Source organism: Molossus molossus, unplaced genomic scaffold (genome assembly GCF_014108415.1).
Source record: "Molossus molossus isolate mMolMol1 unplaced genomic scaffold, mMolMol1.p scaffold_m16_p_2, whole genome shotgun sequence".
Taxonomy (NCBI): domain Eukaryota; kingdom Metazoa; phylum Chordata; class Mammalia; order Chiroptera; family Molossidae; genus Molossus; species Molossus molossus.
Window position 1 is genome coordinate 136,964,525 of NW_023425355.1, and position 18,897 is coordinate 136,983,421.

The 18,897-nt window shown below is 38.3% G+C and overlaps 1 protein-coding gene across 4 annotated transcripts in view; it reads right to left on the reverse strand.

Annotated features, from left to right (window-relative positions):
- Positions 1-1,157: 1,157 nt before the first annotated feature.
- NHS (NHS actin remodeling regulator) overlaps positions 1,158-18,897 on the reverse strand; it is a 358,867-nt gene continuing 341,127 nt past the window's right edge. For all 4 annotated transcript variants that reach the window (XM_036271754.1, XM_036271753.1, XM_036271755.1 and 1 more), the window contains 5 exons: positions 17,805-17,997; positions 15,031-15,162; positions 10,737-13,715; positions 10,332-10,458; positions 1,158-5,254 (listed from right to left, as the gene is read on the reverse strand). In XM_036271754.1, coding sequence (XP_036127647.1) covers positions 4,645-5,254; positions 10,332-10,458; positions 10,737-13,715; positions 15,031-15,162; positions 17,805-17,997 — 4,041 coding nt within the window. In that variant the 3' untranslated portion in view covers positions 1,158-4,644. The remainder of the gene's footprint in view (positions 5,255-10,331; positions 10,459-10,736; positions 13,716-15,030; positions 15,163-17,804; positions 17,998-18,897) is intronic.

Sequence of the window (18,897 nt, forward strand, 5' to 3'; positions counted from 1 at the left end):
CGCGTTCCTTCAGTGCTGAGGGGTTTCTAGGGCTGTCTCAGTGACGCGCGTGTGCGCGCGCAGCAGTTCCAACGGACCTTAAGGGTTCCTGGAGGCGGCTCGCAGGGGTGTGGCACTTGGGCGTGTCCTCCCTCTTGGTTCTTTGAAAAATTTTAAACGTAATTCTGCTCCTCCCCCTCCCTCTAATGATGCCTCACAGACACCAAATTTGACTGGATCCTAGGTGTACTCTTCAGTATTAGAATTTGAGGGAGAGTGGGGCGGGGCCATAGTGAGCAACCTTAGTAGTTGTGGTTTGGTACAAATACAGACCCTGTAGCCATATTTTCTGGGTTGGAACCCCAGCTTCAACAATTAGTCACGCTAGGACTTTCGGCAATGAACGCTCTATGATTTAGTTTCCTCATCTATAAAATGGGCACAATGTGGGCCCTGGCCGGTTTGTCTCAGCGGTTAGAGCGTGAACCTGTGCTACAGAGAAACCCCGGTTCGGTTCCCACTGAGGGCACATACCTCGGTTGCGGTTTTTCACCGGCTCTGGTTGGGTCGTGTGGGTGGCAGCCACTCGATGTGTCCCTTTCACGTCGATCTCTCTCTCTCTCTCTCTCTCTCTCTCTCTCTCTCTCTTCCTCTCTCTCCCTCACACTCTGAACAAAAAATGGAAAAATGTCCTCGGGTAAGGATAAAAAAAGGGGGGCACAATGTGGGGAGTACATTCATTAGAGTAAGCAAAACACTTAGAGCAGTACCTGGCACATGAACTTGCTGTGTAATAAAGGGTACATGACATTATTTAGTGGCATATTGTCTTACATATATGTATATCAAGGCTGCCCATCATAGGAAGGAGGCAGTCTGAGTACTTAACAGAAGTGAAGGTGAATATTTCAAAGTAAAGCCAGAAATCTTTTCCTGGACCAGAGAGTGTCTACAAGGAAAGTATATCCGACACTGGAAATGTTTTCTTTCTCCTATCAAATACAAAGCTAGATTAGAATATTGTAGACACGGTATTATTATTATTATTATTATTATTATTATTTTGCTCATAGTTTTGCCATAGCAGTTCCTCTCCTTTACATCCCGTTCCCTCTAAAATGCTTCTGTGAAACCCAAGAATGCAATATATAACAATGAAGAGAGAAACCAATTTTTTGATTGCAGTCACGTTTATTTGCAGTTTCTATACACACTTTCTAGGTAATCAAACTTTCCTGGTACATTTTTTTGAGAGGGGTTCACAATGAAATTGTCACCATTTTTACTAAAAATAAATACAAGACTTAAAGTGTTGCACAGCTCTAAAATATACAAAGGCTTGAATCGAATGTAAACGTTGAAAACATCTTACAAAAGAAACCATTTTTGCAAAAGTTCATATTTACAAATATTACAAAAATACAAAATGGATGCAAGTCCATAAACCATTGTCTTTTTGGCCAGCATGAACTGGTTCTAGTACCAAAATAGTTACACTGTAACCTTCTTCATAGTTTAAATCTTTGTCATGATCTAGTTTTCTAAGTCAGCCACCACTGCAGCAAATGTATTCACTCACTGACCTTTGACAAGAGCAAACAGTGTGTTTTGTTTGCTATAACTAGTCCATGTCCTCTACTTAGCCAAAACATAAAAAAAAGTAAGGAAAAAATCCCCCCCCCACACAACATAGTCATGTTGTATAAACATAAAAGAACAAAAAATTAGCATCAGTGCAAACAACAGAAGAAAAGTTTGGATGTTTTTTGCAATACCTAATGTGTGTACCCTGCTTCAAGATGGCAGTGATGTTGAAAACGGTCCTCTAAATCTTGGTCTTATATACTATGTAATCAAGCCATGTAGAATATTCCAGATTACTAAGGGATTCCTTGCTTTTTTACTCAGCTTGTTAATCCTATTTTCCACAGTGAATTTAAAATCCATCTTTATTTGGGTTTTTTTTAAATCTATGAAATATAAAATAGAGAAACTCTGCTATAGATTTTTTTTAGAGTAAACAAAATAAGTAAAACTATATTATAAGGGTTAGTTCTGTGATCGTTACATACAGAAGGTATCTTATTGCCTCACAATTCAAGTCAATATGTACTTTAAAATATACATGGTACCATTACTTAAATTAATGTCAATAATAAAAAGGTGACATTTATTAAAGCCAATTCATGTTTTCTATTCAAGATTTAGAATCACTTTTAAAGCCCACATACCTTTCTTTACGCTTAAAAAACACCTAACTACACAAAGTCGTACTGCAAACGAACTGCTTTTATGAAAATTACAAAAGATCACCTATTGTGTGACTGGAAATGACTGTTTCTTATCGCATTTGTCTAAAAACTTTATTTTTAAAATTTTTCCAAGTGTACTTTTCAAAGCATGAGAAAAAGATATTCATGTTCCCATGTAGTGTCAAACCATGCTGGCTCTCTTAACTAAAGGGTTCCAATGAGAAATTATGGTCCATTTTTTTCAAACCCCCAAACATTTTTCATTTAATAGAAAGTATAACACCTCGTAAATGTTCAAATGTACCCTTTACCAGGTAGCTTATCTATCCCAGCCCAAAAGTGTGCATGTGCACGCACATGTGCACACACGCGTGCGCGCGCACACACACACACACACACATTCTCCCTCCTCTACCCCGCCACCCCCACACCCATTTTACATACAAGGATGACAAGAAATTAACAAATACAATTTAATAGTAAAAACAAATAGTAGAAGCCAGATCTGTTTTTTCTTTCCAAACAAACAAAAAAAACTCCAACAGCAATCAGATTCTCTAATTCTCAATCTGTAACATCTTAGAAAGTGTTTCTTTTGAAAGACAGCATCTTCTTAGACCAGGCTTTCTCCTTCATATTGCATGAATAAAATCAAAACCACAACCCCCCTTTCACACATCCTACTTTCCCTAATACCACTTGCATAAGCTTAAAGCCAGCTGCATATCAATTTCTTGGTAACTCTGGTATGTTCTATCACAATTGCATTCTATTCTTTTATAGCCCATACCCCTCCTTAGTTCTCTCCACTTTCTATCTTCTCCCATTCAAAACATATTCTAAGTACATAACTGCTTATATTTTTGATTTATTTCAAACATTAGCATCAGTTCATGTTAAAATCAGAGGCTTAAAAACTATTTGCAGATTTCATCTTGTAACTACGTGTTTTTTCAGATTTAAGAAAAGAAAATTCAAGTAATTTCAAGTAATTCAGCTTGTTTCCCTGCCTTCATTTTATCAGAGCACTAGCCCTGACATTTCCTTTCCCACCCACCACCCTTCCCCTTTTGCCATCAAGCAGATATAGTAAAATCAGACAAAAACTCAGTTGTATGTAGCATTGTGAACCAGAGCTGTTCCCCATTCCCAGCTTAACAGTGAATATAAATAATGCATATACACATACCTATTTCCCAACTACATTGTTCACAGTGTCATATCTGTTAATTTTTAGGTAGCACAAATCTCATCAGCACAGAGAGAAGCTTCACTGAAAACTCATTGCAGGTATTTACTGATAAATCAACAGCTCTGTGGCATGCTTATGTTTTATTTTTGTTAGTTAAAGAACCTGGAGCTAATTGCTAGACTGTTTAAGGAGTTTTAAGATTATAGTCATTAGATTATGACTGTTTATGTCTCCAATAGCCCAATATAAAACATAACCTAAAAATAACTAGTTTTCCCTGCTCATTCTCTTTAAAGCAATCCATTGAAAAATTAAAGTTTAAAAGACACTGTCAAATGCTGTTGTTCAGGGCTTTGTGTTGAGAATGATGATTTCTCTCATTTATTAAAAAGAATCAAAAGCATGCTTTTCATTCTGTCCAAATTACCACATGGTAAATCATAGCCACGTGTTTATTACTAGTAGCTTGTTTGGTGCTGCAATTTGTTACAAAATGGTTAGGTCTGAATTCCTTATTTTAAATTAATCACATTTCAGTATATGACCTCAAGATTTCCTTTATTTCATCAGTTTAAAATTCATATATGAGGTTTATCACTCAGAAATCATATTGGTGGACATTTAAATATGGTATTTGATATGAAAATGGTATTCACAGAATACAATTATTACACTTTATCTGTTGTGTTCTATAAACAGTTGGTGTGCGGTAGATAATTGGCCACATGTCCACTCGTCACTGATAAATCTATTTACACATTTTTATCAAAAATATGGTATTTACATGTGTGTAGTTCTTTCTTCTAAATTTTGCTTTAGTTCATTTTAATGTAAAAAAATACCAAACCTCCAGAGTAATTTCATCTTCTTAAGAATTATGACAGTGAGGGTATTGATTTCTGAATAGGCAGCTCTGGGAAAATTTTTTTCTAGGTCTCATGAAAAGCAGACATTTTAAAATTCTATATTATCAAAATGAATGACATTGGGTAAATCAAACTAAGCTAAAGAAAAATATGAAAGACAGTGCAGCTACTTAAAAACATGGAAAATAAGAAAGACCAAACCACCTTCTGTTTCCCCAGCAAATAGTTAGGAATTCATTGGTAGTAAGTGATGGTACCCCGTGATATGCTGACTTCTCCCTAGTCTTCTGTTCTGTTTCCCTATCCTCACAGACTAAGGGTTTTGGCCTTTGACAGCCAGCCTGGCATGGGCCACCTATGTTGAGCTCTGAGAGGATCGGTCATCATGTGGGCTCCCATCAGAATTTTCTGTTTCACCCTCAGAGATAGCCTGCATGGGTGCATTGTACAGCCTGCAGCGGACACTGTAGCGGCTGCTGCTGGCCGCAGGGGGTGCCCGAGAACGTCCAACCCTTGCCGATGCTGAGGTGGCAAAGTTCTTTGAGGAAAACCCTTCCGCATTAACTCGTGGGGAGCATGGAGACAGTGGGGACAATGCCTCGGCCCCAAGTACCCCCTGATGGGCCTCATGGGTGCTTTGGGGGGACTCAACTGTAAGCTCCCCAGGAGGTTTAGGCAGGATGGGACTCTTTAGAATCTCAGTAGCAGACATGCGGTAACTGGAATCCGAACGACTGCCTTTCTTGAGGAGTAACAGTTTAAACTCTTCGTTGGATGTGTTGGACTTTTTAGCATTTCGGTAGATGAGGCCAGGAGATCTCTGGCTGTTTGGGGTGGTCACATTGTTGTTGGGTGAAGTGAAGGAACCAGTGCTGCTACTGCTACTGCTGCTGAGTGAAGCTCTTGATTTGCTTCGAACAGATATGTCCCCCGAATCTTTTCTTCCAAGTACTTTCCTTTTAGACCTTTAAAGAAAAGGAAGAATCTCAATCCAGATACATTTTTATGAAACTGCAAGAGTTAAGTCACATCACCTTAAAGAGCATTTTGGTGCATCCTATCTGATAGGACACTAAGTATTAGGACTATGGAAATGAGGAGTAAGATATAGTCTGTATCCTTGCAGGACTCACAGCCCGAGGGAAATACTCTGATAAACATTGCACATAAATTACATTCTGGAAATGACCATTTCAAATAATGACTAATGTGGAGGCTAGAGGTTCCAGAGGAGGACTTATTGTGATGTTTTAGTATAAGAAAATACTGTTGTCTGACTTCTGGTTACAGTGCAGACAGTGAAGGAGTGTAGCTTTCTTTTATTAAATTTGTCTCTACAATACAGGTAAAATGTTCTGATGTCTGTGGTTGGCTTCTAATAAATACCAGAAGAGGAAAGTAGATGGAGCTGTGGATGGGACAGGATTAGTCATAGGTTGCTGTTTGACAGGCTTGAGTGATGAATATGTGTGTCTGTGTGTGGTGTGTGTGTATTATACTATTCAGTCTACTTTTTAAATAAAAAAAATTCTTACATGACTTTTTAAATAAGTCAATCCATTTTGGGCTGCAAATAACATTGTCCATGGATGCCTAGGAACATCAACAGTATATTAATCAGTAAGACAACTATCTGTGAACAGCTGAAACCCTAGACCATATCTGTATCTCTTAAAGTTCTGTACACTGTAAGCTATCAAGAAAACAAAATCAGTGTGGCCAGTTTAGCTCAGTGGATTGAGTGCCATCCCATGAACTGGGAGGACCTAGTTCAATTTCTGGTCAGGGCACATGCCCAGGTTGCTGGCTTGGTTTCCAGTGGGGAGGAGGCGTGCAGGAGGTGGCCAATTGATGTTTCTCTCTCACATTGATGTTTCAATCAATCTCTCTCTCTCTCTCTCTCTCTCTCTCTCTCTGTCTCTCTGTCTAAAAAAAATCAATAAAAGCATTTTAGAAAAAGAAAACAAAATCATTCTTAAGAAGATACAAATAAATGGTAGCATTTACCATGCTCATGTTTAGGAAGAATTAACATCATTAAAATGCCCATACCACCCAAAGCAATCTATAGATGCAATGTAATCCCTATCAAAATAGCAATGGCATTTTCACAGAACTAGAACAAATAATCCTAAAATTTATATGGAACCACAAAAGACCCCTAATGGAAACTGCAATCATGAGAAAGAAGAACAAAGTTGGAGGTATCATACCAGCAGATTTCAAACTATTCTACAAGGCTATAGTAATCAAAACAGCATGGTATGCCCAGCTGGTGTGGCTCAGTGGTTGAGTGTCAACCCATGCACCAAGAAGTGCTGGTTCAATTCCCAGTTGGGGCACATGCCCAGGTTGTGGGCCCAATCCCCAGTGGGGGGCGTGCAGGAGGTGGCCAGTCAATGTTCTCTCTCATCAATGTCTCTCTCCCTCCTCTCTCTAAAGTCAATAAAGGGGGAAAAATAAAAATAAAAAAACACACCAAAAACAGCATGTTACTGGCATAAACAGACATGTAGCTCAATGGAACATAATAGAGAGCCCAGAAACAAACCCATGCCTATATGGTCAAGTAATCTATGACAAAGGAGGCAAGAATACACAATGAGTTAAAGATAGTCTCTTCAATAAATGATGTTGGGAAAACTGGACAGATACATTAAAAAAATGAAACTATACCACCTTCTTACACCATATACAATAATAAACTCAAAATGGATTAAAGACTTAAATATAAGACCCCAAGCCATAAAACTCCTAGAAAAAACATAAATAGCAACCTTCTTGACATTGCTTTTCAAAGGAAACCATCAACAAAACAAAAAGACAACCTACAGAATGGCAGAAGATATTCACCAATGCTGTATCTGATAAGGGGTTAATATCCAAAATTTATAAAGAACTCATACAATCAAAACAACAAACAATCTAATTTAATAAATGGGCAGAGGACCTAAATAGACATTTCTCCAAAGAGGACATACAGGTGACCAATAGACATATGAAAAGATGTTCAGTGTCACTAATCATCAGAGAAATGCAAATTAATACCACAATGAGATATCACCTCACACTTGTCAGAATAGCTATCATCAATAAATCAACAAACAAGTGTTGGCAAAGAACTCTTGTGCACTGTTGGTGGGATTGCAAATTGGTGCTGCCACTATGGAAAACAGTATGGAGGGTCTGCAATGATCCAGCAATTCCACTTCTGGGTATTTATCCACAGAAATACAAAATACAAATTCAAAAAGATATATGCATCCCTATGTTCACTGCAGTGTTATTTACAATAGCCAAGATTTGGAAACAACTTTAATGTCCATTAATAGACAAGTGAATAAAAAAGCTGTGGTACATATATGCAAGAAAATATTACTCAGCTATAAAAATGAATGAAACCTTACCATTTGCAATAACATGGATGGACCTAGAGGGTATTATGCTAAGTGATATGTCAGACACAGAAAGACAAATACCATAAGATTTCATTTATATGTGGAATCTAAAAAACAAAATAAACAAATGAACAGACTCAAAGATACAGAAAACAAACTGATCATTTCCAGATGTGATGAGGATTGGGGGGTTGAGTGGAAAAGATGAAGGGATTGAGAAGTACAAACTTGCAGTTACAAAATAGTTACAAGGATGCAAAATACAGCATAGGGAATATGGTCAATAATATTGTAATAATTCTGTACAGTGCCAGATGGGTACTAGACTTATTGGGGGGGGGGAATTCCTTCCTAACTTATATAAATATCTAACCACTATGCTGTAAACCTCAAACTAATATAATATTGAATGTTAACTGTAATTGAAAAAAATAAAAAATACACAAGTTAGAATATAACATGCATTTATAATACATGGGGAAAATATGAAGGAATATATTCCATATTTAATGGTAGTTATCTTAGAGTTACTGGATTTCCATTTTCTATGTTAAACATTCCTTTCAAGTTTGAGTTTCTTACATTTCAAGTTTGAATTGCATTGCATTTGCAAGCAGAAAAAGGAAAGACTCAAAACATATTTTCCCTTAAAAAAACACAAAATTATTCTTGTACTGTGCTGCACATATATACATATATACTATACAAATGTAAATCTAAGATTACAAAATCAGTAAGTCTACCAAACCTAGGTACCCATCATCATATTATTTAACTTGATAACTAAACCAGCATAAATTCAGTGAATCTCCAGCATGAACCAGTTCACTGATAAGTGTTCTAAAAATAGGGTAGAGAAAATGTCAGCTTTGCAATTAGTTACCAGCCTGATTTGTGTTCACTGCAACCTTTGTGGTTGTTATACTGTGTATGCCAGTGTCCAGTAATTCAATAGGGTAGGAGTTTTAAGTTAACATTTATTTTTAGCATTTACTATATTCTAAACACTAAAATGTTATTTTATCATCAAAACTGAGAACGTGAGCTGTAAGTCTCTCCATTTCCTATAAGGGAATAGGTACAGAGGTTTTAACTAATTCAAGACTGGATAAGAATTGGCAGCACAGGGATTCAATTCCAGGTCTTTCTGACTTCATTACTTATGTATGTCCACTATTCAATACACTAGCATTTGGTTCTTTGGGATAAGAATTTGGCTCTTTAACTTACATAGCATTTTAGTAACTTGTCCTAAGGTTGAAGATAAAGTGGGGTGAGAGGAATATAATCGGAACGTAGACTGCATATAGGGGCAGGCAAAGAAAAATAAACTAATGATTTTTCACTCTCCAAATGGAGAAGTATGCCTGATAGGGTATACACAGAAGACATTTCTGATTGGCTCTTTTCAAAGTTGAAGAACAGTGCTCCTTTTTTATAAGAGAACCACACCAAGAGAAAACCGAAGTTCCGTTAAAAAGTGGAATTCTGGGAAATACAATGGTAAGCTGCTTGAAAGAACGTGCTTCAAAAAGTATAACCTCAAGAGGGGGTGGCAGGGAGAGATAAACCACAGAACTTATATGCATGTATGCACGAACAATGAACATGGACAACAAAGCTGGGGACAGGGTGGGGAGAGAGGGAGAAGGGGGGAATCAGTGTGGGGGGAGGAACATCTGTAACAAAAATAAATTAATTTTTTAAAAAGTATAACTTAATGAGGTAGAAAAGATAGTACCCAAGTTTTTTCCCCTTGGGAGTCCCAACTAAGTCACTGAGGCCTAGTGGGAGAAGGCAGTCACAGTTATGAAAGGAGTAGGCATCATGATTGGATAGCTCAGTCTGATATGGGTTTAGTTTCCAAGTGCTAGTTGCTGCTCTATTCTTCAATCACAGGTTGTAAGGAGTATTCTTACCAATATGGGCACTGACCACAAGGATGCAGGGGAAGGATAAGAGAATGTGAAAGGGCAGCTTTGACACAACACTGCCCTAAAAAGCAGGCCAGAGGACATCCCCTATTCGTGGGATATGAAGCATTCATTTAAGAGAAGGCCAGTGTTATTAAAGAAATTTAAGTTTTAGGGAGAGGAAAAAAGGGAGGGGTGGTTACTTGTTCTCAGCTATGATATGGGCAGATTTTTAATACACTTGTCTCAAATTTGGGGCTCTGTTTAGTAAATCAACTTACATTGATCTCTGTTAATATAGGATGACAGCTTTGAGCATGTTTTTTAAATTCAAGAAATTATTTAAAAGTCAGAGATCACACTAGAGTTTGAGCTTTCAGTCTAAGTTACTAACCACAACTTATTTTCAAATAAAAACTTGATACAGAATGTCTTTCCTCAGGAAAAAACATCTCCCCTCAGCATTCTTATGAAAGTCTCTCAATTTAAGGTCAATCTAATTATATGGAGAGACTCATGTTTCACAACTTGAATACAAGCCTATCAATTTGTTTTGGAAAAATAATTTTTCTTTGCTTGATTTTGTTTTTTTGTTTGTTCTTTTGTTGTTGTTTTTTATTTGTTTGTTTGTTTGTTTTTGTTGAATGTATTACAAGTACACAAGGCTTTCCCGTATTTGCATTTGATAAGAAGTAGCATAAGAAGCAAAACCTTTCGTATTGTTGCCTCACCTGTGAATGACTGCAAATAAATCCTCAGTTGTTCGAGGTTTGTTTGGAGACACAAACACACCTTCCACTTCAGCCTGAGAGTCTTCACTAAGTGGTGAAATCATAGAGTCATCACTTGGTGACGATTCTTAAATTAAGAACAAAAGCATCTTTAGGAGGAAAATACCTGGCATATTGCTGTGCTTCACTGACTCAGGGAACAAATAACAGTTACTTTACTGCCATTTAGACAACTGGCACAGCTTAGTTTCTCAATACCAAAAGCTTTTTATCTCAATTGTTTTAATAAGGGAAAATAAATAGTAGAAGGAGCCCAACACCCAGGGCTGTACCATGTATGAGGAATGTAAGAAAGAAAAATTTTAGGAAGTGCCATGAGATCCCTTTTCATAGTGATGTACTGACCTTTCAATGAAACCTCATCCATACTTCCTTGGGTCTCCTCTGCTCCGCTGTTATCAGAGGCACTTTTGGCTGAAATACCTGAAGCAATATTTTCCTGCTCAAAACATTTTTCAGGGCACAAATTTACAGTTGATAGCTCTGCTTCATAGCTGATATTCCCAGGCACTTTGTCATGGTGGCGGCTCATCCCAAGTTGATGCTTAAGTTGATTGCTTATGTCTGTGACTCTAGTTAGTGAGTTTGATTGAGATATGAGCACATCCACGGACTCAGGGTGTCCAACTTCCTCCTGATCTACAGAGGTTGCCTTCTGGACCTGTGCTGTGGCTCCATCTGGACCAGCTCCATATTGTAGTATTTTACTATCCAAATCATTTGTGTGGGCCATAGAGACCCTCTGAAATCCTTCTGTGGGAAAGTCACAGTTTTTACTTGGTGTGTTTTCAGGAATAGGCTCACTCTCCATATGTATTTGGTCTTTTGTGACACTTGAATCTAGAACATTGCTACCAGCTGAGGTTACTGTTTCTGGATCACAATGATTCTTCACATCAAAAGCATGTTTTTTTTCTAACTGTAGTTTATCTGGTCCCATCTCAACTGCAGAGGAGTCTAAAAAGGACAAGATGGTGTCTTCAGTGGAGTACTGACGTGATATTGATTTCTTAGCTATATGTGGCCTAATCTTACCTGGAGACAGGGCAGCCTTTGTGAGAGTGCTTTGCTCTAAGTAGGGGAGTTCCATATTGTTGCCTTCTTTTTGCTTAACTTCTTCAGACTTACTGATGGACCTAAGGTTAACAGATTTCAGGACTGTTGGTGTAATTGCAAGGGACGGTGGAGGATTCGACCTCAGTGTTTCCCCTACTGTGTTCTGCTTATTATGACTAAAAACATGCAATGGGTTACGGTGGTGGAATGGTTTACTCAAGACATGAAGAGCACTTAGGTCAAGATGGGTAGGAGGTATAATCGGAAGTTCAAGATCTTTACTTAGTGATAGAGCTCCATCTTTTAAAGAAGGCTGCTGTAGTGAGGATTTCCTTTCTGGGACTTTTGGTTTTCTTTTGCTACCTCCAGGAGACAATGGACCAGAAAAGAAAGCTGTAGGGAAAGAGGATGTTGGTGTTTCAGACTGGCTTGAATAGCCACTTGATGGAGATGCCAAACCAGCCAGCTTTTCTGGTGAAGCCAGTTTAAACTCATTGTCAACAGAAGGAAGGGATGGGGTAGTGGCTCTTGATTCTGACTGGGATGTTTGGGATTCAGAGCTCTCTGGAGATTTGATGCATTCGATAACTGTGGTACCCGTAGCAGTGCTTGAATTAGATAAAGATCTGTAAGGATCATTTGTTTTCAAGTCATTTAGAAGCCAGAGGTCTGCATAGTGATTTGATTCAGCACCTTCATCTTTGAATGGTGGAATATCTGAAGTGTCTAACTGAGGTTCTTTAATACCATGTTCAGTCTGGTTAATCCAAGAAGCTTCCTGCTTAGTGGAAAGATTGGTATTTTCCATTCGAGAAGGCGTGTTGGAGAAATCAAGAGGCAGCTTCATTTCCCTGGAACTGTGAGGCAGGAGCTGGCCACCGCTAATCTTTGGTTCTTTCTTCTCAGAAATGTCTGAATTTCCATCAGACTTCCTCAACGATGAGCTCCTTTTAGGTGGGGTCGGCTTTGCCTTTGGTTTCCTGAAAGAGATGCTTGGTCTTCCCTGCCTCCTGTGGTCTAAGTAGTCCTGCCAGGCACAGTCCGGAAGAGTAGGAGGAACTCCAATGCCCTGGCCATTCTCTGGGCCCAGGGCTGCATAGTGGCAGACATAACTCTTACCAGCTTTTAGACCACAGTCAAAGTGCATGGAGGTGTAGTATCCTTCTGTGTCTACTGAAAAATGAGAGCTAGTGTCAGCTTTGTCTGATGAAGACTTTTCCAGAAAGCTGTCATAAGTGGCCATGCTTGTGAAGCTCGGGCAGCCCAAACTGTCTGCCTTGGGACGCTCAGGACTAAAATCATGGTGGCAGGAGGCATCATGATGGTGGTGTAGATAATTCCACTCACTGTCACTTGTGTTGCTATTATTGGGGTCATCCAGAAGATCTGCCACAGTGGAGGTAAAGGAGTTTGTCCGGTGGCCTCTCACTTTATCCAAGTGGTCATTGTACTGCTCTGTCACGAAGACACTGGCATCTTCATTAGCATGAGGGGCCGTGTTTAGTGACAACTCTGAGTCACAGTGTGAAGAACCAGTGAGGGGAGGAGAAGCTGCAGGAGGGATTGTCTCTGAGGTCTGTGAGGGGCATGTGGAGCTGCTTCCACTCCAGTTGCCACTGGATGACTGGTGGTCGTCTTTCTGGTCCATGTGGCTGCTGAGGAGGACACCAGCCGTGGAGATGCAGTGGATAGGGCTCCCAAAGGTGTCTGAGTTGGAGGAGATATCACAACTGCCAGAGTCAGCAGCCATTCGGGACAGACGTGACCTCCCTCTCTCACTTAACTTGTGCTGGGGGCTGTGAAGATGTTGAGAGCAGGCCAGATCCAAAGCAGGCTGGTGTTCCTGGGCACTTGAGCTGCTGGGGGCCTCACTGCAATCATTAGGGGTTCTTTCTCGGTCACCCACAAAAGGTTCCCCCTCTTCATATGCTGAGGGTTTAGGACCAACTTTGGGCTCAGCATCTCCACCTCTATTGCCCTCCCGGGGAAGGCTTCGAGATCTTGTGCGGCTGCTCACTGTATTCGTAAACATGGTGTCTCCTTTGTCTGCCAATGCAGAAATGTTGCCAGCAGAATGTGAAAGCGAAGCTGCAATGCTTTGACCCCTTTGAGCTCTAATTCTCCTTCTGGATGGAGCAGCAATCAAAATGTCCTCAGTTTGGCACTCTGAGTCCCTGGTTCCAGACCTCCTATTGACAGTGTTGGAAGGGTCTGGATTTGTGTGCACAATCACATTCCTTTCCCTGGCCACAGGCGATTCATCAGAATCTAGAGCACATGGAAAGCATAATGAGATATTTTATACAACAGCGTATTAACAGACTTTCTGAGAGACATCTACAAATCTGGGTCCTAGCATGTTGGAGCTTTTTCTTACAGAAAAGAATCATAAAAAATTAGGAGGTTTAGCCAGTGTGGCTAAGTTGGTTGGATCATTGTCCCATGCACTGAAAGGTTGCTGGTTCAATTCCTGGTCAGGTCACATACCTAGATTGTGGGTTCAATTCCCAGTTGGGGCATGTATAGGAGGCAACTGATCGATGTTTCTCTCATATATAAATGTTTCTCTTTCTCTTCTCTCTCTCTCTCTCTCTCTCTCTCTCTCTCTCTATATATATATATATATATATATATATATATATACATATATATATATATGAGAAGATATGCTTTTAGATGTCTTGCTAATTCCCTCTTCAATTTCAAATTACTTTGTCCCAATAAGTGACCACTATTTTTTTTTCTTTACTGATTTTTTAGAGAGAGAGAGAGGAAGGGAAAGAGAGAGAGAAGCATTGATGAGAGAGCATCAATTAGCCACCTCCTGCATGCCCCCCACTGGGGATCAGGCCCACAACCTGGGCATGTGCCCTGACTGGGAATCAAACCAGCAAACTCTTGGTGCATGGGTCAATGCTCAACCACTGAGTCACACCAGCCGTGTGACGACTATTTTTTTAAAATTAAAGTCCATTTTATCTTCTTGGCCACTATTCATTTTTATTTTGTAATAAAAATCTTAAAATTCACTATAAGAAATAAAAGTCTTATTTACAAGAGATGATATGATAATAAAATAATAACAAACATAGGAAGAGATATCCTAAACACATTGAACAGAAAAAATAGGAAAAATGTCATCAAAGATATCATGTTATCAATATTCAATATTTAATTGAGTATGCTTTGAAATTTACCTTTTTAAATTATTAATGTTATAATAGTATATCTCTCTTCAAATAAAGGTGTACTTTTCTAAATGAATCTTTCATTGAATCTTGTTACTTTTTATTCATAATTCCCCACTTCATAAAACTTTTAAAAATTAGCAGAATTACATTTCAGCCATAAGACCTGAACATATATGCCTAGATCTATAAGTTTAAACCCTCTCAGTTAAGAAGAGAGACTTAAAAAGTCATACCACCTGGCTTGCTGAACACAAAACATACACCATTTCAAAACCTTTACAAGTTACAGCATTGACTTTTTTTAAGAAAGCTGGTTAAAGGTTGGCTTCTATTTCATCTCCTTAAAATCAGCACCCAACAGAATGTTAACCATTAACAGTTTTATACCACACCTATTTCTTGTTGGACTCTTCTGGGGATACCAGAGATGGTTTTCCTCCTCCTCAATTTTCGTCTTCGCTGTAGTACAGATTGTGAATGAACAAGAGAGCAGCGTATACTAGCCTCTCTGTCAAAACCAACTCCTGCAACCCACAAATAAATCTCATTAGCCTTTAGAAATGGCAAACACATTTTCATTTGCTTGGAACACAGTGATATTTATTGAAGTAAAGGAAGAGTTTGGATTAAGCCTGTAAACAAATATAAAGGGGGCCCTTATTCAGCTCTTATTTAAATTATGCTGCAGTACATTAAGCTTTACTTCTGAATGCAGCTCTCCACAACAGCTTGCACTGCCAAAAGTAACAAGCAAAGAAAGAAAATCAAAATAAAGAGGAGAGAAAAATAACATCAAAGAATAACCCTCAAACAGAAATTACTCCTTAAGAAGTTAAACCTTTAGTTACTACTATTTACTGGTCTATGTCTAGGTACTCTGAAGTTGATATCTTTGCATAGTAGATCCATAGCCAAGATGTTAACCTGAATTAATTCAGCTAACATATCCTGACCCATCTCTTCATTAAAAGCATCTTTGTGAGTATTCTTCCCCTATACCCACTATGCCCACACCCCAGAAAAATACACACATGCTGGGAAGAAACAACAGCCTAGAGGTTTTTTTTAAAATCATCATGTAACTCTATCTACTTTCTTCTACTGACTAAATTGGACACTTTTTGGTTTAGCACCAGTGTCTTATTACTATATAATAAAAATGCAAGGCAGTCCCCAGTTCTGCACTTAAGTGGATTTACTTTCTATACCAACTGTAAAAGGCGAAAGATTTATGCGATCTGAAGAGAAACCAGAGTATGAATAAAGCTGGAATTCTCAGTCTTTGCAATGCATCTGTTTGCTTTAGTAAATACAGGGGGCAAACCATGATACCTGTTAGTTTCTCTCTCCATAACCACATTATTTACATACTACATGCAGTCCTATGCAATCTAGAATGCTGAGGGAGGAGGTGAGAACTTAAACAACTTAAACTCATCTGGCACAGGCATGCACCATAGATTTTTTTTTTTTTTTTTTCAGAATGAGCTTTGCCTCAGGAAGCCATAATACCAAAAGTGCTTTGGAATTTGGTTGTCTCATCATTAATTCTGATTGTTAAGCCTATGGTAGGATGCCATGTTAAACCTTGTTGAGCTATATAATGAAGCAATTTGAGTTTTGCTTAGCATCACAGTGATAACAGTTTCTAGAGCTTACTTTGAAAAATCTGTATATCACATGATGAATAACTATAATATTATTGGAGAATTTTTACTAATGGAATTTTCCTTTCTTAGTTCCAACCAAAAATTAAAATTGTTCATTCTAATCATACTAATTATAGAACACATGGCATACAGACTGACACTTTGTGTTATAGGGGCATAATCAACAACTTGCTCCTAAAACCTCTTGAAATCAACAGATAATCTAGGCTTTAGTCTGAGAGTTCCTGAAATAAAGCAAAAGGAAAGATCTTCCCTTTTCCTGAATTACAAGACCCATACTCAAAGAACTGAATTTGAAAATGAGATGTTACTTACACTGGCATGAAGAAAGCAGGCGCTGCTAATAATCGGATGTCCCCAGAACTGAAAGTTAGTTTATGAGGATGTCAAAATGACCCATTTTGACATCTGAACTCCCCTAATCCATTCCATTTAGATCATTAGGATCAAATGAAGTACATGTCCTTAGAATAATTTATTCTACAAGTTGAATAGGTCATCAGGAAAATTAACCCCCAGCTCACAACCAGCTGATCAACTAGAATTCCTTTTTTTCAGGAAGGAAATAACTATGCCGGATACCAGGTCATCATTTGCTCCCTACTTTATGTAAGAGAGATTTGAGTGGGGTTAATAATAGCTGTGTCCAAATGCATCTCGAGTAACATGCAGTCATGTGATACCAGGATGAAAATCAGTCATAATATGGCCATTTGAAAAATGTTCAAGATATAAATAAGTTAAGATATAACTATTAGAGATATTTAAAGAAAGCCCAATAAATAGATCATTTAATTTACACCTTTGAAAGTTAGAATAAAAAAAAAGTTAGAATCTTCTATAACATTATTTTACTTACAAAGATTACCAGATCCAATTCTATAATTTAAAATCACTGCCAATAAACTTTTGCAGAAAAGTTTGGACAGGAGGAGGAAAGCAGAGTGCACGAAAGACAGGCTTGCTGTCTTTAGAGTACAATTCAGCTTTCACTCATGAATCCATATATTTTTAGGTAAAAAAAAATCGCTGCAGAATTCTAAATGGTCATTTAAACAAGCCTACCTTCATCCAAGGAAGCATGAAAATAGATTTTATACTTGGTCTACACGGGATCATTACTTGTAGTTTTAGGAACCCAGGGTTTGCTGTTTTCTTTCTTGTGGTGCCACGCATCATTATCATATAATTAATTACTGCTGCTTTCTCCATTATTTCAGTCAGCTCTGGCCAAAGAACTATTTGGTGAGTTTTTTTTCCCAAAAGAAATATTCCACCATTTACATAACAAGGGGCCCAGCAAAACATATGCAAATTGTTGTTCAAAGTCTGACAAAAGCACATTGAACATCTTCTGGGTTGTATTTTGATAAAATGGTATTACTTGATCACAAAGCAATATTTTAATTGGTACCCCCAGCAGCACAGGTTTTGAACATGTTTACTACACAGAATATTCTGACCCGACTGCCCCTAAGAAAAGAACAGAACAATACCAGTGACATTGATGGGAATAATGCAAGAAGAAATCACTTGAGCATCTTGTTTCATCTTCTCTTCTGGAGTTGGGAGAGGTAGTGCTTTGCTCCAGTTGGTTTGCTTGTCCAGTGTCGAGGGGATATTGTGTACTGGGTTTTTCGGCCTCTGCCCTAACATGACATCAGTATCTTCATCCTCTGGGGGATGGGACTGCAAATGAAGTACATTTAGGCTCAACCATCATGGTTTATACACCCATATAAGGAATTTCACAGTTCAGTTAATAAAGATTTGGTCAGAAATAAACTCTTATGTCAAAGAAAGATTCCTAGAAATAGTTAGTAAACACAACTAATGGAAAGTTATAATTTCAATAATCAAATACCACAAAAGGAAAAAATCAGTTAAATAAGCATGATTTTCAGGTCAAATGGAGTTAAGACAAGAGACAAGGTAGCCAGAAATCCCCAAACTTCAAACTGAAGAAAAATGTGAGTCTCTAATTCAGTGAGAGGTAGGTCCACTATCTCAATATCCATCTCACCATAAATTCCTATTGAAAGTTTTGAGAGCTGTAGATGATTAGGATCAGGGGGAGAAGATGATTTGGATGCCTATGAAACATTTCAGAAAATGTGCCAGAAAACCTGGAGTCAGGAGACATTCCAGAACACATCACCTGAAGGATAAACCAACCAAATCTGAGAGGCCAGATTAAAACACAAGGTAATTTTACTGCAAGACTACAGAGCTTGTGAATAATATTTTAGAAACACTGTATATATATGGAAAAGCAAAAGTGAAGAATCCCAGTCCTCACACCAACTATCATAAAAAATATAAATGGTGCTTGGAGGGGGGGGGTGTTCAAGTAGGTTTCTTTTTCAAATTCAGAAGAGTAAAACAGTCCTTGTTTATTTTCTTTCAGTTTTGCAGTGCTCAGCTTTTCTTCCAGCTGTGTAGAGGCCTTGACTTCTATATAACATTTGAAAATTCTCAATCCAAACCTATGATAGATATTAATATTGTCTGACTTTGATTTCAGGGTTGGGTTCCTAGCCCAGATTATTAAAAAGGCTCCATCCCAGTTTTGATTTGAGATGATTAAAA